The sequence below is a fragment of the Macrobrachium nipponense genome, chromosome 7 (assembly GCF_015104395.2).
Source record: "Macrobrachium nipponense isolate FS-2020 chromosome 7, ASM1510439v2, whole genome shotgun sequence".
Classification (NCBI taxonomy): Eukaryota; Metazoa; Arthropoda; class Malacostraca; order Decapoda; family Palaemonidae; genus Macrobrachium; species Macrobrachium nipponense.
This window is the reverse complement of record NC_061109.1, coordinates 41,403,904-41,425,437: the sequence shown is the minus strand read 5'-3', so window position 1 is coordinate 41,425,437 and position 21,534 is coordinate 41,403,904. Positions and strand designations below refer to the sequence as shown.

General features: G+C 34.4%; 2 protein-coding genes across 2 annotated transcripts in view; one reads left to right on the top strand and one right to left on the bottom strand.

The window, feature by feature from the left end:
- The window catches only part of LOC135217511 (protein phosphatase 1 regulatory subunit 12A-like), a 98,209-nt gene that overhangs the window by 68,161 nt on the left and 8,514 nt on the right, over positions 1 to 21,534 (bottom strand). The gene's annotated exons all lie outside the window — the stretch shown is intronic.
- LOC135217514 (cation-dependent mannose-6-phosphate receptor-like) overlaps positions 1 to 21,534 on the top strand; it is a 132,104-nt gene that overhangs the window by 105,302 nt on the left and 5,268 nt on the right. The window contains exons 3-5 of the mRNA XM_064253472.1: positions 10,619 to 10,728; positions 13,724 to 13,851; positions 15,844 to 15,970. Coding sequence (XP_064109542.1) covers positions 10,619 to 10,728; positions 13,724 to 13,851; positions 15,844 to 15,970 — 365 coding nt within the window. The remainder of the gene's footprint in view (positions 1 to 10,618; positions 10,729 to 13,723; positions 13,852 to 15,843; positions 15,971 to 21,534) is intronic.

Here is a 21,534-nt window from a genome sequence, read left to right as displayed (position 1 = left end):
GTCTGTTTACATCCAGCACTTACGAGTATTGAACGATCGCCAAGCAATCACTTTTACACAGTAAGCCATAAATTTTCATTATCTCTCTTCAACTACTGAAACTACCAAACAGTATAATAACCATTCATCTATTCTTTATTCTGATCTTTATCTAAGGTTTTTCTTTTTTTTTTTATTAAATGTATTGCATGAATACTAAGTTTTTCAATTTACAGCAACCTTTTACCAATAGAATACTTAAAGCACAAGGGGTAGATGCTGACCAATAGGAGAGCAGGACCTTATGGGGTGACTAGCATCAGGAACCAATGGGAGAGCTGGAGGATGGTGGCGAGTTTACTCAGTTGGCGGCGCGGGAGTTTTAAAATTGTTCTCGGTGGTCCGGGCAAATCTCGGGACTTTATAGCAACAACCTTTCGTATCTTGAAAACTTTTCGTATGTAGAGCAGTAAAATTTTTCGTATTGGCTTTCGTAACTTGGATTTTTCGTAAGTTGAGCCTTTCGTATCTCGAGGTACTACTGTATCTGAAGGTACTACTGTAATTTAAATAGAATGTTCAGTAAAATAAATAAAACATTACGAATATCAGAAGGCACTTTACAGAAAATGACTATATTATTACTAGAAATTGATACATTAAAGTCTGCCTATATACAACAAAATATCTGCAAAATATAAAAAAAGGAAGTAATTCAAGGGAGAATAATTTCATGGAGGAAATATGTATCAGATCTCTCTAATAATACTCCCATACAAAAAATATGGGAAAAATTCAGAAAAATAAATGGTACCCAAGTTAAACCACCTAGACATGCCATATTGAAAGATGGAAAAAGAATACTTGATCCCAAAGAAATAAGTAATATAATAGGAGAAAACTTAGCAAATGTAAGTAGCAATGAAAATTTAGATGAACACTTCTGCACAAAGAAAAATAATGAAGAACTAATAGCAATAAATTTAAAAACACAAGAAGATATATACAGGCAGTCCTCGGGTTACGACGGGGGTTCCGTTCTTAAGACGCGTCGTAACCCGAAAATCGTCGTAAGCCGGAACGACTTTGTTGAAAACATGTCCACAGGGAAAATTTCACTAATTTGCAATTTTTCTTAGGGCCGTATCTCTAAAATTATCACTAATTTACTTTTTTCATGTGCAACACTGTGTATTCACAAATTACTGTATATTTTCATTGAAATACAAAGAGAGAGAGAGAGAGAGAGAGAGAGAGAGAGAGAGAGAGAGAGAGAGAGAGAGAGAGAGAGAGAGAGAGAGAGAGAGAGAGAGCATTACAACTTGTAGCACCAGCACGGTATAAAGGAGGTTTATATTTGTTTAAATAACTGAAATTATCAATAAACATTTTACATACTAGTACCATAAAAATTCTTTCATCTCGGTAGAAGAGAGAGAGAGAGAGAGAGTGTGTTTATCTCTCTCTGTTCTCTCAAAAATACTTATAACGCATCCAGCGAAAGAGAGGGAGGGAGTTACCACTATGACATTATTATCTTGTAAAAAGTGGCCCGAGAGAGAGAGAGAGAGAGAGAGGGAGAGAGAGAGAGGAGATGAGAGAGAGAGAGAGAGAGAGGAGAGAGTTAACCTTAATTAAAAGTGACATGGATAGATTAGTATTGTATTCTTTAAATACTATCACATATGAATTTTGTAATGTACATCTGTTGTTATTATTATTATTATTATTATTCTTATTATTATTATTATTATTATTATTATTATTATTTTCTTTGAAAGTATTTAAAAAACAAAATAGTACAAGTACATAAAAAATCTTGAGTCTCAGTAAATGAGAGAGAGAGAGAGAGAGAGATGAGAGAGAGAGACGAGCGAGAGAGAGAGAGAGATGAGAGAGAGAGAAGATTGACGGATGAGAGGAGAGAGAGAGGAGAGAGGGGGGGGGGGGGGGAATTTCATGAGCACTTCCCCCTCCTGGCTGTCACAGAACTTGATATATCTGACAGTTTTAGTACCTGGAGTTAGAAAAAGGTTACCGAGAGAAGACTGGGATTTCCTTCATTCTTCCATAATTTTATAAATATATAACCTAAAATCTTACTAATTCACTATGGTATTTTCTTTAATGAATTGATATTATTGCTGTATAAATTAATATTAATATTTGAAAATAGTAAATCATTTATTTATCATACAAAAAAAACATACATCTTTGTAGTAGAGAGAGAGAGAGAGAGAGAGAGAATTATTATTTTTATTATGTGATATCATTTCAACTTATTAAGGGGACCGTCCGCTATGATGTCTATTTTTTTTATTTATTACGCAAAATACATAATTTTCATATATGTTTTAGATATATATAATACCTTCATCATATAAAAATTTCAAGTCATTTGATCAAAAACTTTTCGTTTTATTAGCAAAAATCATGATTTAAAAAAAAATAATTGGTAGAGTTTTCTCCGCTAATATGACATCAGTTGTATTGAAAATCATACCATAAAAACTTCTTTATATACGGAACAATTCTGTGTGACAGAATTTTGATTTTTTAATTTTTTTATTTTTTATGAATTTTTTTCTTATTTTTTAGTCTAGACACTCAAAAATTCTAAAAAAAAAAGAAAAAAAAGAAATCAAAATTCTGTCACACAGAATTATGGGATTTTTATTCCTCTTTCCAATATCTTTCTCTCTAAAATTGGATAATAAATAACCGAGTAATGGTTACCGACATGCGCATAAGTATGTTTTTGAGTTATGAGCTCCCAAAGATTTGCTATGTAAATTTTTGCTTTTTTCTTATAAAAGTCAAAACAACATTATTATAATTACTTTATTTGTACTTTTATTGTTGAGTTCTACATCAAGGATCGTGGTCCTACCCCTAAAAGTGGTGTTAATACCCTCAGCGTGACACCAGATAATGATGTTGACGGCGAGACATGAGACAATGAGGGCAGCTGAAAACAATTAATTATCATGTTTTTCTTTCAGCACACTCCTGGCCTTCGCTAATTTTGCTAGCCATAGTTGCTGAGTAGCCTTCTTGATCTTAGGTAACTTCGGCATTGCTATAAGTTCACTAAGAAGTTATAAAAACAACGTAAATAGCTAGTAACCAAACGCAAGTGCCTACGTGCGTGTAACTGCTTAGACGTCTGTGGCGTAACTGAGTCATTCTCCGAGTCTCGCCTATAAATAACCGCTCTGAGCAGCTCGCTTCTCACCCAGTGTCACAGTACCTTTCATTGCTACCAGATGTATGAGAATTTCGAAAAAAATCTTACAAAATCGCTGTATATATGCAAAAATAAACACGCAAAAACGATTCTGTCAAACTCAAGTCATACAGACGACGCAGTTACGATGACGTCATCATTTAAAAACCGCTATATCATCATTATTTGTGAAAATAATTGGCTGAAACTTCTGGAAAGCATGCACGGCATGTTTCTGCATAGATACAAGTAGTAACTCTATTTTTTATTTTTTCAAGTTGACATGTCATCCGCCATAGCGGACGGTCCCCTTAAACTTACTAATACAGTATTAATCAAAATTAATATTTGAAAATTAGTAAATCATTTTTGTATTATAAAAATGTATTTAGTCATGAAAATAAACATCAAAATACACTAATTAGTAATTATTTTCGTCGAAAAATACAAAGAGAGAGAGAGAGAGAAACTATGGTTTTTATATCCAAATCTAAGTAGAGTATAAATAGATTCTTTAAGTGAAATAATGTTTCAATGATATTTTGCTGTTTTGTATTAAAGGATATGTATACTGTTTGAGAATGCGTTCCTTATCCTTGACTATGGTTACCATACAGTTTAATAGTGTAAATTAATTTATGCTCCCTCCGCTCAGAAACTAGTTCTGCGTATGAGGTATCGTTAAAAAGCATAAAAAACCGTCGTAACCTTGGCATTTGCGTTGTAATCTAACCAGAAACTTAGTTTTGTTAATTATGTATACTGGAAACAAGGAATTATTTTTTCATTATTTGCACTTTTGAACTATTATAAACTGCGCATCCCAAGCTAGTGTATTCATTCGTTCGGAAACTAGTTCCGCATATGAGGCGTCACTAAAAAAATTTAAAAAATACGACATAAAAAGTGTCGAAAATCATCATAAACTCAAAATTTTTGTTGTAATCTAACCAAAAACTTATTTTTATTAATATACTGTGCTAAATTATAAAGGATTCTTATCATAGTATGCATTTTTTAAAAGCGTCGTTAACTCGGAGCGTAACCTCGGAACAAGCGTCGTAACCTCGGAACAAGCATCGTAACCCAGGGCGGATTTTTCAATGAATATTTAAGAAAAAGCGTCGTAACCTCGGAACGTCATAAGTCGGAGCCGTCGTAACCCGGGGACCGCCTGTATTATAATAGAAAATTTAATATGGAAGAGTTGGAATATGCTCTCTCGAACAGCAATAAATCTGCTCCTGGAGGTGACAATATTTGCTTTGAGGTGATCGACCACTTAGCACCTCTGGCAAAGTCATACTTATTACAATTTTATAATCATTTATGGCTTCAGAATTTATTTCCTGATGAGTGGCGTAAAGCTATAATAATTCCTATCCCCAAACCTGGAAACAATCCAAGCAATGTTAATAATTACAGACCTCTCACAAGTTGCTTATGCAAATTACTTGAAAAAATGGTAAATGCTAGACTAACATGGCACATTTGAGAAAACAAAATTTTAACTTCCACTTAATTTGGGTCACAGTGTAACAGGTCTACATTAGATTCTCTATCTATCCTAGAAGACCATATACGCAGAGGATTTGAACAAAAACAGATAACTGTAGCAGTCTTTTTTGACATAGAAAAGGCTTATGACACTACATGGAGGTATCTTATATTAAAAGCATTACAAAACAACAATGTCCATGGACATTTACCCATGTTCATATAAAGTTTTCTAACAAATCTCAAGTTTTCAGGTGAAAATTGATGATGCTTTGTCCAGAACATTCCCACTTGAAAATGGTGTTCCACAAGGAAGTGTCCTTAGTGGCACGCTATCTACCTTAGCAATTAATGAAATTAGTAAAAATCTACCCACCGGAATTAAAGGCAACCTTTATATATATAGATGATTTTGCCATATATTATTCAACATCTCGAATCAAAACATGCAGAGCGCATCATTAACAAATCTATAATAAAAATAGATGAATGGACCTCATCTGTAGGATTTAGATTGTCAATAAGACTCAAGCAGCTATATTTTATAAAGATAAAAGATGGAAGAAAGGTGAAGAATTAGATTTGAAAATCAGAAATCAAAGTATATACAAATAGACCAAACTGCAAAATTTTTAAGATTAGTATTTGATACTCACTTGAACTGGAACGCCCACATAACATATGTGAAATCAAAATGTAAAAGAGCATTGAATCTAATTAGAAAATTATCAAACACTAATTGGGGAGCTTATAGACAAACCCTTACATTACTATATAGAGCAACAGTGCTGTCTATCATTGACTACGGAAGTGAAATATACAACTCAGCTTCAAACGCAGTACTGAAAATGTTGGACCCAGTTCATAATGAAGGACTTAGCATATGTACAGGAGCTTTTAAATCATCACCAACCTCTTCTTTACAGGTTGAATGTGGTGAACTACCTCTCTCTCTCCATAGAGAGTTAGTAACGATAAAAAGTGCCCTAAGAATTCAGTCAAGTGATTCACCAACCAAAAAATTATTTGAAGTAAGGGATGTATTTATTAACAGTCATTCACCACCTTTTCCAATTAGATCAAGAAGATTGTTTGAGTCACTGAATATAAATATCCAACTAACTCCAGTAGTAAAACTACCTCCTTGGATTATGAATAAAATAAAAATTTGCACAAAATTAAAATTTCTTTCAAAAAAGTATTCCTATACCCCAGAACATCAGAGACAACATACAATAGAGCACATAAGCCGAAAAGGTCCACATTATGCAATCTATACAGATGGATCCAAGTCAGAATACAGAGTGGGATGTGCTGCAGTGTCCCAGGATAAAACATGCCAGTTCTCGCTTCTCAATAATGCCTCAGTATTTACAGCAGAGTTATGTGCAATAACATTGGCCATAAAAATAATCAAAGAACACTCCTTTAACAATTTCGTGATTTATGGCGACTCTAGAAGCCCTATAGAAGTCATTAATAGCTATAATCCCAAAAATAATGTTGTGCAACGGATAAAGTTTTTACTCTATAAATTATAGTAAAAGGGGAAAAATATTGAAATATGTTGGATCCCTGCCCATGTCGGAATAAAAGGAAACGAAGAAGCTGATAAAGCAGCCAAGGAAGCAGTCCACATGATGAGAACAAATGTAAACATCCCTATTAATGACACTGTAGCTTATATAAAAACAATAATTGTAAATAAATGGCAAAATATATGGAACGAAGAACCTAAAAGTAATAAACCAAAACAAATAAAACTTGACATTACGAAATGGAGCTCCATATCTCAGAGAGAAAGACACATGCAAGTAATCCTGACACATCTACGTATAGGCCACACTCGTCTGACACATGGACACTTAATGAGCAGCCCACGTGACCCTGCTCCGGAGTGCTCAGAGTGCAAGGTATTGATAACTGTCAGGCATGTATTGTGTGATTGTCCAAAGTATGACCAGCAGAGACTGTCAACTTTTGGAAGTAAAGCAATAATAGAAATTTTGACAGAATCTTTCACATTTTCAGTGGTTCCGATTATGACGTTTCTAAGAAACTCTGATTTAATTAATAAAATATAAAAATAATTATATATTCAAAAACCTTAGAACGATTAATGGATTTTAGATCAAATTTTTAAGTTTCTTGACTATTTGTTGATTTTAATAACCTTTTTAGTATGTATGGAAACGTGAGTAAATGTATTTATTGCCTGTTTGTGTTCTAGTTTGAAAGCCTATGCCTCTGTGCAGTTTTTTTTAACTTAATTTTAATTTAATTTTAATTTATTGAGTAATATATTATATGACATTTGGTCCCAGTTCCTGGCCTTTGGCCTAGACCTGGCATTTTATCGAATCCTTCGGGCCAGCCCTATGAGAGCTGAAAATCAGGCACTTCTGACTCAGACGGTACCCTAGACTCAACACTGACGTTGAAGTACTTTCTTTGCAAACTTACTTGCCTACCAAGTTAGGATACATACATTTATTTATACATGGTAGGTTGATAATGAATTACCTTTGTATGCTCCGTGGACAGGTTGTGCTGAATTAGATTGATCCCACCCCCATTAAAATTTTGTTAATAGGGATAATTCAGGTGTTCAGGGAATGTATTGCAATATGAAGTTTTCATAATAAAACTAATATTGTAATACTTACCTGAACACTTGAATGATTCCCGCCCTCCTCCCCACTTCAATTTGATATTGAATGATTCAGTTGAGGAGACAGGCCTCTGGTGGCCTGTATTTGCACCAGCATTGCCAATGGTAACACAGGTAACTTATTTGACTAGATTTTACCTCCAGCGTTGGTATTGCTGACAGTTTAAATTAACCACTTATAGTGGGTAAATCTGTGGGGATATAATTCGGGCTGGTCAGTGACCAGGGCTAATTCAGGTGTTCAGGTAAGTATTACAATATTAGTTTTATTAACCCTTAAACGCTGATTAGACGTATTAAACGTCTACGAAAATTGTCTGTTGGGTGCCGAATTGACCTATGAAACGTCAACATAACGCTAAGTGCAAACATTTCAATCTTCGGTTAACTTTGACTCGACCAAAATGGTAAAAAAACGCAATTGTAAGCTAAAACTCTTATATTCTAGTAAAATTCAATCATTTACCTTCATTTTACAACAAATTGGAAGTCTTTAGCACAATATTTTGATTTATGGTGAATTTATGAAAAAACTTTTTCCTTACGTCCGCGTAGTAACTCTTCCAAAAAAATCAGAAATTTTTTCATCCGATTGTCGTAATGTTTGCACCGTTTTGTATTAGCTGTTACATAAAGTTTTATATATGGAAATGTGCGCAATTTCATGTAGAATATAACCAAAAACTACCCATGGTAGTAGCTTTTATCAGTTTTGAAATATTTTCTTATAAATAACGATAAGTGCCAAAATATCAACCTTCGGTCAACTTTGACTCGACTGAAATGGTCAAAAAATGTAATTGTAAGCTAAAACTCTTACATTCTGATAATATTCAATCATTTACCTTTATTTTGCAACAAATTGAAAGTCTCTAGCACCGTATTTTGATTTATGGTGAATTTTTGAAATAAAACTTTTTCCTTACATCCGCGGTAACTCTTCCGAAAAAATCAGAAATTTTTTTGTCCGAAAGTCATAATGTTTAGACCGTTTTATATTAGCCATTACATAAAGTTTTATATATGAAAATGTGTGCAATTTCATGTAGAATACAACCAAAAACAACTCATGGTTGTAGCTTTTATCAGTTTTGAAATATTTTCATATAAATAATGACGTGCCAAAATTTCAACCTTAGGTCAACTTTGACTCAAGCGAAATGGTCGAAAACCACAATTGTAAGCTAAAATTATTACAATTTAGTAATATTCAATCATTTACCTTCATTTTGCAACAAATTGGAAGTCTCTAGCACAATATTTTGATTTATGGTGAATTTTTGAAAAAAAAAACTTTCCTATGTGCGCGGGCAACTGCCGAAAAAATCAGAAATTTTTTCGTCTGATTGTCGTAATGTTTGCACCGATTTATATTAGCTGTTACATAAAGTTTTATATATGAAAATGTGTGCAATTTCATGTAGAATACAACTAAAAACAACCCATGGTTGTAGCTTTTATCAGTTTTGAAATATTTTCATATAAATAACGATGTGCCAAAATTTCAACCTTCGGTCAACTTTGACTCGACCGAGATGGTAAAAAAACACAATTGTAAGCTAAAACTATTACATTCTAGTAATATTCAATTATTTACCTTTATTTTGCAATGAATTGGAAGTCTCTAGCACAATATTTTGATTTATGGTGAATTTATGAAAAAAACTTTTTCCTTACGTCCGCATGGTAACTCTTCCAAAAAAATCAGAAATTTTTTCGTCCGAAAGTCGTAATGTTTGGACCATTTTATATTAGCCGTTACATAAAGTTTTATATATGAAAATGCGTGCAATTTCATGTAGAATACAACAAAAAACAACCCATGGTTTTAGCTTTTATCAGTTTTAAAATATTTTCATATAAATAATGATAAGTGCCAAAATTTCAACCTTCAGTCAACTTTGACTCGACCGAAATGGTAAAAAAACCCAATTGTAAGCTACAACTCTTACATTCTAGTAATATTCAATCATTTAACTTTATTTTACAACAAATTGGAAGTCTCTAGCACAATATTTTGATTTATGGTGAATTTATGAAAAAAACCTTTTCCGTACGTCCGCGTGGTAACTTCTAAAAAATCAGAAATATATTTTCAACCGATTGTCGTAATGTTTGCACCTTTTTCTATTAGCCGTTACATAAAGTTTTATATATGAAAATATGTGCAATTTCATGTAGAATACAACTAAAAACAACCCATGGTTGTAGCTTTTATCATTTTTGAAATATTTTCATATAAATAACGATAAATAGAAAAAATTCTACCTTCGGTCAACTTTAACTCAACCAAAATGGTCGAAAACTGCAATTTTAAGCTATAAAACTTACGGTCTAATAATATTCAATCAATTTCCTTCATTTTGCAACAAATGGGAAGTATCTAGGACAATATTTCGATTTATGGTGAATTTTTGAAAACTACTTTTTTTTACGTCCGCACATTACGAATTCATGCATCATATTGTGATATTTTATCTGTGTTGCTTTGATCGTTTTACAATTTGTTATATATCAAAATCATCGCAATTTAGTGTACAATACAGTACAAGGAAAAAATAATTAACTCATTAGCTTCAACCGTTTTGCTCACAGCACGATTTGTATACAATTATATATATGACATTTTTTTCGCGCTGTCATATATTCCAATATTAATATATGATAATGATATTTTTTTCCATTTCTGATGATTGCATACTAAACTTAAGGCAATGACAAAAAAAGTAGCCAAAAATGAACTCTAAATCTTGAAAATTAAGTGTGCTGTGATATTGTGAAAAAAAGCTTTTTTTCTGCTTCGGCGCTCACTTGCAAACGCCGCCGGCATACGGGAGACACTTTCGGAAATACCAGCTCGGCGATTAAGGGTTAAGAAAACTTTGTTTTTCTCCCACTCACCTTTCTCTAATCATCAGAAACTACCATAACAAGTTCAGCAGCCATCTCTAGATTGCACTGAAGGATACTTTTTTAAAAGTCCCTGACTTGTATACTTATTACTTTGAGGAAGAGGCCCCTATCATATTAATAGATTAACGTTTCAGTTTTTTACTGTACATAATTGAATACTAGTATATAGTTACAAAAGTTCAAAATATTGTAGCCTGTAGGATAATGGGGAGGGTTGTGAAGATCAGGGAAGGGAGGGAGTTTTTTTTTATTCAATTCAACTGTGCTCTCTAGTTCTGAAAATCTGCCATACTTACATATTTGAAATATATATTTATATATTTTTTTTCCAGGAAGCTGGTTGATGTTAACTTTGCAGGGTGGCGATAGTTACAACAATACCTGTAATAATTCTCTTCGTGAAGCCCACATCATGTTTGTGTGTGACCCTTTTCAGAAGGAGGTAAGTTGTTCATGAATGGTATTTTGAGTATACTGTAATTATGAGTGTCCTGCTCTCTATGGAAATAGAAATGCTACTGAAATCACCCTAGAAAATAAAGCATGCACACCAAGTTGTTGAACACTTGATTTCAAGCATGATTGTTGACCAACTAGGTGTCATGTGGAGCAAGATGAGATAAATACTTCATGCTTTTCTGTTTCATAAATATACAAATATATACACATACTACATTACAAAAATGCACTTATATTAACTTACGCTAAACTAACTCAAGTATAAACATCAAATTAATGTAAATAATGAAGCAAATGCTGTTGCATGCAAAATGAACAAATATCACTTTGAATTAAAATTCACTCTTTTTATACAAAACCGGTCATTAAGGATCAAATATCTGCACAGAAATATTTGTGTCAGAACACTTCCCTAACCTCAAAATGTTTCATGTTCTTTTATCTTAACCCTCTTACGCCGAAGCCCTAAAAATCAAAACCTCTCCCGTATGCCGGGCCCGGTTTGGAGTGAGCGCGGAAGCGGAAAAAATAATTTTTTCAAAAAATCACAGCGCGCTTAGTTTTGAAGATTAAGAGTTCATTTTTGGCTCCTTTTTTTGTCATTGCCAGAAGTTTAGTATGCAACTATCAGAAATGAAAAATAATATCATTATCATATGTAAATAATGCGATATATGGTAGCGAAAAAAAAAAAATTCATACATAATTGTATTCATTCACGCTGTGCAAAAAATGGTCTAAGCTAACGAGTTAATTTTTTTTCGTTGTATTGTACACTAAATTGCAATCATTTTGATATATAATACATTGTAAAACAATAAAAGCAACACCAGAAAAATATTATCACAAAATGATGTATGAATTCGTAACGCGTGGACGTAAAAAAATGTTTTTTTCAAATATTCACTGTAAATCTAAATATTGTTCTAGAGACTTCCAATTTGTTTCAAGATGAAGACAAATGATTTAATATTACGATACTGTAAGAGTTTTAGAGTAGAATTGCAGATTTCGACCATTTTGGACGAGTTAAAGTTGACCGAATGTCGAAATGTTTATATATATATTTATTTATATGCACATATTTCGAAGATGGGAAAAGCTACAACCTTCCATTATTTTTTATTGTATTCTTCATGAATTTGCGCACATTTTGATATATGAAACTCTATAAAACGGCTAATATGAAAAGGAGCAAATATTAGGATAATGCGATGTACGCATTTCGGAGACTTGCGGCCGCAAATCGGCGCGCGGAGGGAAGTAAATATATTTTTCAAAAATTCACCATAAATCACAATATTGTTCTAGAGACTTCAAATTTATTTCAAAATGAAGATAAATGACTGAATATTACTAGGCCGTAAGAGTTTTAGCTTACAAGTGCGTTTTTCAACTATTACGGTAGAGTCAAATTTGACCAAACGTGGTTTTTTTCTATTTATCGTGATTTATATGCAAATATTTCAATAAAAGAGAAAAGCTACAACCTTCAATCATTTTTAGTTGTATTCTGCATGAAATTGCGCACATTTTCATATATAAAACTTTATGTAACAGCTAATTTTAAATGGTGCAAACATTTCGACAATCGCACAAAAAAAATTCCGATTTTTTCGGAAGAGTTACCGCGCGGACGTAAGGAAAATGTTTTTTTTTTCTTTTTCATAAATTCACCATAAATCGAAATATTGTGCTAGAGACTTCCAAGTCGTTGCAAAATGAAGGTAAATAATTGAGTATTACTATAATATAAGAGTTTTAGCTTACAATTGTGTTTTTCGACCATTTCAGTAGTCAAAGTTGACCGAAAGTTGAAATTTTTGCACTTAACGTTATTTATATGAAAATATTTCAAAACTGATAAAAGCTACAACCATGGGTTGTTTTTAGTTGTATTGTGCATGAAATTGCGCACATTTCCATATATAAAACTTTATGTAACGGCAAATTTAAAATGGTGCAAACATTAGGAGAATCGCACGAAAAAATTTATCGGAAGAGTTACCACGCGAACGTAAGGAAAAAGTTTTTTCATAAATTCACCACAAATCGAAATATTGTGCTAGAGACGTCCAATTTGTTGCAAAATGAAGGCAAATGATTGAATATTACTATAATATAAGAGTTTTAGCTTACAATTGCATTTCTCGACCATTTCGGTACAGTCAAAGTTGACCGAAGGTTGAAATTTTTGCACTTATCGTTATTTATATGAAAATATTTCAAAACTGATAAAAGCTACAATCATGAGTATTTTTTTGTTGTATTTTACATGAAATTGTGCATATTTTCATATATAATACTTCATGTAAAGGATAATTTAAAATGGAGCAAAAATTATGTCAAAGTGACTAAATAATTTCCGAGATGTGTCACTAATACTTTTTAGTGCGATAAAAAAGAAATTCGCGCTTGCGCGCCTGCGTAGCGATTGTAAACAAAACAATGCCTTGATCCGTGAACTCCCAGCATCCCCCAAGGCGCGTGATTCAAAAGTTTTTGCCAAGTAGGCCTATAAGTATTTTTCCGCGAATTTTTAAAAAAACTTTTTTGAGTCGACGTATGATATGTCCATTCGGCATACAGGAGACATTTTGACTCGACGTTTAATACGTCCATTCGGCGTAAGAGGGTTAATAGGATATATTACATAGTAGTATAGGTACTAAGGAGTATTCATTAACCAGAATGTCATCAACACATCCAATAAACAGTGTCTGATTAGAGAGAACACAATACATTGTAAATGTTAACATCAGTGGGGAAAATGATAATGAGAGGCAAAAAATACAAACTCTTTAAAATCTCACACCCCTAGCAGGAGGTCTCTTGCAAGTGTATATTCTAACGGGATAAGTGTAGAAATTGGAATTATTCCTTGTCCCTTATGTGTGGGATCATTGGGTAGCTTATAAGGGAAATTTTGGTTTGCTTGTATGAAACATTATTTTAATTTGGTACCTATTATTTTGCAGGTCCAAATCCAGGCAATTCAGGAGCTGACTGATGCAAGCTGTTACTTGCAATTTGTTGTACCACACAAAATTGTTTGCCCAAAAGCTCCTGATGAGGGTTTAAGTGGCGGTGCGATATTTTTCATCTTGTGAGTATTTGAAGTGTATTAACAAATGACTACACCCTTTTTTAGTATGGATTGATTGTCTGTTATTTATTACTTAATTGATTAAGAATAACAGCTTTCTCAGAACAGTACAGTAGAGAGGGAGTAAGATGAACTGCATGACAGTAAGTAAAGTATTTGTTTCATCAACCCCATTAATCAAATACATGCTTATTTGTGTATCACAAATATTCCCTAGTTCATCAGTTTGTCAAGCAGAAATAGGTACCATCAGTATGCATGTGCCATCTTTTTGTGAACCTGCAGTGCTGTTAACAGTTGGTCGCTTTTTGTAAGGTGATTTATGTTGCTGAGGACTGCTGTTCTGGCACTAATTATTGATTCACTTTTTACTTTGTAATAATTAAATCCAGAGTCTTTGTTACACCAATGGGTCACTGTCTTCTGTTAGTAATGAATTTTTTTATCATTCTGAGAATCTATCTCTTTAGCTGTGTTTGCTTCATTACAGTATGATATTTCAGTGTTTTGTGTACACAAATTTTGTCACCTAGTTAGCAGGGTTGGGGTCAATTGATTTGCACCAATGCAAATCAATTCCAAATCTTCAAAAATAAATGTTCAATACCAATTTAATTCAAATCATGAGGGTTTCAGTTATAATTCAGTTACAATTCATTATATGATTGATGTTTCATATGAGGGGCAAAACTTTAATTTTACTCACCTTGAGTAAACTACTCACATCTCTATCAACATTCATCATTCACAAAAATATTATACAACTTTGTAATAAATGTAAAGCTCATATTTTCAATTAACAAAATATTGTCTTCATTTTGTCTTCTTAAAATTTTGCTTCAGAAGAATGTTACCTATTAATATAGGCCTATCTTATCAACTTGGGTACTCCAAACTGTGTCTTTGGTAAAATAAATGCTGCAAAATCTCATTATACAACTTTGTAATAAACATATAATTCATATTTTTTATAATAAAAAAAGTTGGCATCTTGTAAAAAACAAAATTCAAATTTTTTATATATATAAATGAAAAGATTAACAAGTCTGATTTCTGTTAGTTTGCTTGAATGAGATGTTATGTAAGAGGTCCAGCTTATGATGATATGAATATGGCTGCCAAGCACCATAGTAGCTGACAGGACAAGACTTGATCTGTACTGTGTGTACAGGACCAGTACGGGTATGACTCAGAACAGTAGAGTTGGAAAACTTAAACAATTTTGATAAAATAATAGCCTCTAATTTATATGTTCTGTTCCTTATAGCCTAATTCTGTCTCTATAAAGATATATCTATTCATAACATGTTCAAGATTGACAAGTCTAATTACTGTTAGTTTACCCAGATGAAATGATGTGTAACAGGTCCAGCTTATGATCATAAGAATATGGGTGCCAAACACCATAGTAGCTGAGAGGATAGGGCAAGTAAGGCAAGACAAGACTTGATCTATACTATGTGCACAGGACTGGTGGTACGGGTTTGACTAGAAACAGTAGAGTTAGAAAACTCAGAAAATATGTTCTGTTCTTTATAGCCTAATTCTATCTCTATAAAAGCATATCTGTTCATAACATGTCCTGTTCAAGAATTAGAGGTTTAATTCCTGTTGCCACTTCTATCTTCAAGACTTAAGGAATTTACATAATTCAGGAAATTTGATTTGTATGGAAAATATTTTTAATAACATAAAAATGCTTTCTTTATCCTTTCAGCTGTAAAGTTTTTCTTTATACATATGTTTACTGTATTGCATCAAGTCAGAGACCATTAAGAGCTTTTCCAAGTACTATAATTGGGCCTATAAGTTTCTTTTTCATTTATAAGCAACAGATTTCTTCAGAACATGGTTTCAGTATTTTAATGAACATGCAGATGTGGGTTGCAGTTTGATGCAATTTGGTAATCTTTCTGAGTAAATATAGTTTGTAGCATAATTTTTATATATGTAGATATGGGATGGAATTAAGTTAACCATTTTTATTTTAAGGTTATTTGTCACCTTTGGAGCATACTTCGTTTTTGGCTTCTGTTACCTTCGGCTGGTTAAGGGAGCCAAGGGTATTGAGCAGATCCCCAATATAGAATTCTGGTTCAGAGTTGGCAACATATTGGCTGTGAGTATTGAAATCTTTTACATTAATTTTTTTCACTCTAATTTATATTGCCATACATTTTCAGGTAACCTACCAATAAGTAAGATATTGTATGTACATCAGTGAGAAATTGATGTTGTTCATATTGTACAACCCATTGCTGTAGATAACCATAAACTTTACTTCAAAGAGTTTGTCCTTATCACCTGAGTTCTGGCACACCATTCAAACTATACATTTGCACTGCTTGTGCTTTTCCATGCAACTTCTGGGGCCATGTTCTAATGGTGCCACCAGACTGGTCAAATATGCTATTGATCAACTTCTCAATTTCAAGATTTATTACCTGAGGGGATTGGTATCATCAGTGCACCTCATGCAGTGCACTATTGGCATTACTTATGAATCTTTGCATTGTGCCTTCGGCCACTAGTTGCAACCCCTTTTGTTCCTTTTACTGTATCTCAGTTCATATGCTCTGTCGTCTCAAAGTCTTTATAAGTACAGGCGGCCCTCGGTTAGCGGCAGGGGTTCCGTTCCTGCCCACCGACGCTACGTGATTTTTGATGCTAAGCAATTTTAAAGCCTACAGCCGCCGCACACCTTTCGAAATTCTAGACCAGTTAACAGCGCCCTAGACCAGTCAAATGGTGCCTTAATCCTGCAATGGCGCAATAAGTGAAATTATATTTATGCAGTATAGTACTATAGAATTTACTGTACAGTACATTATAGTATTATAAATACTGTAAAGTGAAAAAAGACTAGCTTTAATCCTTTGGGTGTCTTGAGTATGTAAATATATAATAAGGTTTTATACAGTGTACAGGTAGCTGTAGTGTTCAAGACATGAAAATTTGTCTTACGATAATCTGATTTTATGAGAGACCACATTACAATAGCCTAACTTTATCCCATCTTCTAGTTACATAAGTTCAAAAACGGCAAAAGATAATGATGAAAATATGGTTTTAACGTCATACTTGTTGCATAAACGTGTACAGCTATGAACAACCGAACGTGAAACGACCTTTTTTTTTATTTTAAGTACAACCGAATTCGATAACATCTGTTTGGCTTGTATTTCAATCATCGTACTATAGTACACTATTACCGTAGTTGTTATAAATGACGTTATGTAGAATAGAACTGAGATATCTTAATGTAATAACTTTATTCGCTATAGATCAAAGATCAATCGGGAAATATACTGTTAAATTTAAACCTAGTTATAACTGAAGCTGAGAAAACTGTTCAAACACAACCGTAGATGAAATTGAGATAAAATAATTTTAATCAAAACTACTGGGCTTGAAAGAACACATTTTACTGTTGGTTTCACGCTGATATAAGATAACGTAAAGTTTGTATTACGATGATATAAAGGAAAATTGCAAACGGAATCACGTAATTTTTTTCCGCAATAAACATGCTGCCAACCTAATCTGTTAACGGAAAAAAATAAGTTCACAATCACAACGAGACATATTCAATTTATATTTCCACCTAAAAACACGTTGTATAAGGAAAAATAACCTTGTCTCATATAAGTCAAGTATCTAGATATTTGTTTATGCTAAATAGAAGCAAGAAAATTCGCTAAGAATTGCATTAAATATGGCAAAACAAACTTGTGTTCACTATCAGCTGATTTGAAATCAAAACATTGGCCCCTCCGCGGAATACTACTAGCTTAGATTTGCAGTAGTATTATATAATACAATAATATGAGAATACATATAATATTATTGGATACAGTGAAGTAATGTATAACTTTTTAAAGGATTTATGGAAAAGATGCATAAATAATGAAATAACACCATGCATTTTTCGGAACAGTGGCGGACAAGAACGAACATGAAAAAATATCCTCTGACAATGTGGAGGGTAGTTACGAAAGCTGCCTTAATTTGTATTATATTTATGTACAAAAATAAAAATACCCTATAAGTAATATATATTTATACACATTTTAAACATAAGAGCATGAACATTTATAAAATCGACACATCAATCGCTAAATTTTCACTCTTTTCAACTCGATATTTTGGGGAGCGGCAGGCAGCTGCTTACAAGAGTGAACATGAAAAAACATTATACTGTGGTCCCCCCGTATTCTCGGGGAATGCGTACCAGACCCCTCTGTGAATAGTTAGAACCCGCGAATGTTTGGAACCCCCTCCAAAAATGCTCATAAACTCCTATCCTGAACATGCAAACACCAAAGTATCCTTAAGAAGACCATCCTTCACCAAATATACATAAGATATCCTATTATGGTTCATATTAATCTTTGAAATATTATTGATACTGTTTTAAAGTAAATCTTACATTTTATGGTTATACATAAATACATGCTATGTACGTACTGCATGACTTAGTTACGTATGTGAAAATAATCCAGTCCCCCCATAAGTATTCAGTCATGCACGTTTTCTTTCATACAGTTACAATTTAAGACATCCATTTTCTTTTTACAAGGGAAACAATTGTATGTAAAATCACAAGAGATAGAGAGAAAGAACAAAATATGTATGAACATTAAACAATTGTGTTACGCTAGTACAACCTATGTAAACAGGGTACTCACCAGTGATGAATGTTGGTTAAAGATGATGATGATGAATTAGCCGTGCAGTAGGATGAATGACGATGAAGATATGACTGCACAGCTAAGCAGAGGAGTTACATATCGGAGGGTCTTTCTTCGTTCGTGTGATGAACATTGTGATTGGCAACTGCTGCCGTTGCTTCTTCGTGGTGGTGAGAGCTTGATTATAGGGCTTCAATGCTGTGTCTAGAATATTAGAAAACTTCAAGGAGCGCTCCATGTAAGGATCCCATGTTGCGACAAACTCCTGGAGGTCATTTACCATTTTTTTTAACTTGGGACAGGCGTTCCAAAGTCAGGCCCTCCTCCTCCTCCTCCTGATCCTTTCCTGAACCTGGAGTGTCTTCTTCCTCGCTGGCGGACTTCGTCAGCTCTTCCAAGTCCTGGTTGGTAAGGGGATCAGCATGGGCATCAATGAGGGTGCCGACTTCTTCCTCGGTGATATCGTCAAAGCCCTCACCACCAAGAATTTTGGCCAACTGGACTGCCTTATTAATGGCTGAATGCTGGATTTCCTGGGGAGAAAACCTGTATAATTATGGACACAGTCTGGCCACAACTTACTCCAGCAGGCATTCAGTGTCTCCTTCTTCATGTCCTTCAACGACCGATCAATGACAGACAGACGTGGCAATCATGAATTTATGCCAATAATCTTTCAGCGTAAATTGACTGTCACGGTCCATTGCATCAACAAGGTGCTGGAGGGAGTTCCCAGTGTAGAGTGCCTTGAAGGCTTGGATGACGCCCTGATCCATAGGCTGGAGGAGAGAGGTGGTGTTGGGAAGAAGGAACTCAAGCTGGACTCCCTTGGAATAAAGATCAAGAGGGTGGCCACCAGCATTGTCCATTATGAAGAAGACCTTGAAGTTGATGTCCAAATCGGCCAGGTATTGCCTAACTTGAGGAATGAAACTGGTGAAACCAGTTCTCCGTCAGGACTTTGGTGACCCAGGCCTTAGGATTATGCATCCAGAAGACTGGCAGTAACGCCTTGCTCTTGTTCTTGAGTGCCCTTGGATTTGCAGCCTTGTAAATGCCAGGTTTCAGCATAAAACCAGCTGCATTCCTGCACATTAGCAGGGTCACCCTGTCCTTTTGTGCCTTGAATCCGGAGGCTTTAGCTTCATCCTTCATAAGGTATGTCCGGGACAGCATTTTCTTCCAGAACAGGCCAGTTTCGTCCATATTGAACACCTGTTCTGGGCGATATCATTTCTCCTGGATTATTTTCATGAAGACCTCCGGATATTTTGTGGCTGCCTCTTTGTCTGTAGATGCAGCTTCCCTATGTATGGAAACAGACTTTAGGTGGAACCCTTTCTTGAACCGGTGGAACCATCCTTTGCTCGCCTGAAATCCTTGGGGAGCTGAGGATGGTCCCGGTTGTGGTTCTTCTTCTTCGTCTTCCTCTTCAGGAGTTGGTTCTCCAAAGCCCAAGAATTCCAATGTCCCTTATTCATCGCCTTCCAGTGCCTCCACATCTTCGGCTTCGGCTTCCTCTTCCTCACCACCTTGTGAAGCAGTAGGAGTTGATAGCTGCTGGTAGATCTGTCGTGCTTTTTGGCGTATGATCTTGGAGTCAAGGGGCACTTTTTTCTTCCTGCTGTCCTTGATCCAGAACGCGAGTGCAGATTCCATTTTCACGATGGTTTTGTCTCTTAATGTGGACACAGCCTTTGCGGTGCCATAGTATGTCATACTAACACTTTTTCTTATTTCATTTTATTTTTTCTTTATGTATCTCACTGTGCTCTCATTCACTTTGAAATGGTGACCGACTGCAGCGTAACTTTTTCCCTCCTTCAACATATCAAGAAGTTTCACCTTCTCGTCAAGCTTCATTACTGTCTTCTTTCTTTTAGCTTCTTGGCCAGAAGCCTTAGAAGGTGCAGGGCGCTTTTTAGGGGCCATTTTCGGTACGGTGCACACAGATATTTGCTGATACAAACAAGAGCTTAGCATTAACGTTCACATATACCCGTAAGTTTCTGCGCAGTGAGGCTGCTCGGGTACTAGATGCGCGATACCTACAATTCCATCTCCGCGAAATGGGGCCAGGGTTCAACCAATCAACACCAAGTGTACAGCCAATGAGCAACAAGGAAAATGAATGCTGCTCCTGGATTGGCTGCTGTGCAGACAACAGCCAATAGCGTTTTAAATATCATTTCGTTTGGGTACGTACTGCTCTAAGAAGGCGTCACGGCATCATAAGATTTGTTTATCTGCGGAAAGTTGGCTTGGGTAGAGCATCTTTTAGGAAAACCCAACTTTGTTACCGACATTTTGCTGTGTTTACATGAAAGTATTACAGAACTGTAATATTTGAAAATTAATAAAGCTTTTTTTCATCATAAAAAGGTATTTTCTCACGAAAATATACTCATTATGTACGTATGAAAAATACATGTACATGTACGTACTGCATGCCGCAGACAGAAAAATACGCACCCTGCTACAAATAGGTAATCATTGTCTTACGTACTTTAGATATGGTCTGCATACTTTTATTATCATCCTAAAACAATTTATGTACATACATATCATATTTAGAAATCATCTTAAAACATTTCATAGAATATACAGCCTTCACAATGCATACCCAATATGTATGTATGTAAGTTCAATGGCAGTGTTGCTAAACTAACGCGTTTCACGCTAGATCTGGAGTTTTCAGATTTAATCTAGCACCATTGTTTTCCAATGTGCGCGGTCGCGCAATCCTAGAGATTTTTATGATTATCTAGCGTGAAATTTGGCGTGTTATCAAAGGTAATGGAAAAATTATTAATATATTAACACAGTGGTGCTTAAAAATCTGTCCTGATGCCAATTTTACAAAAACAACAACTGTCACGTGTGTGACACACCTTCGAATGTCTTTGAGACAAACCCTGAGGTTATAATTATAAGAATATAGGGGTTGGGGTATTTTTCATTTCCAGGTACTGCTTAAATCTCCTTCCTACAT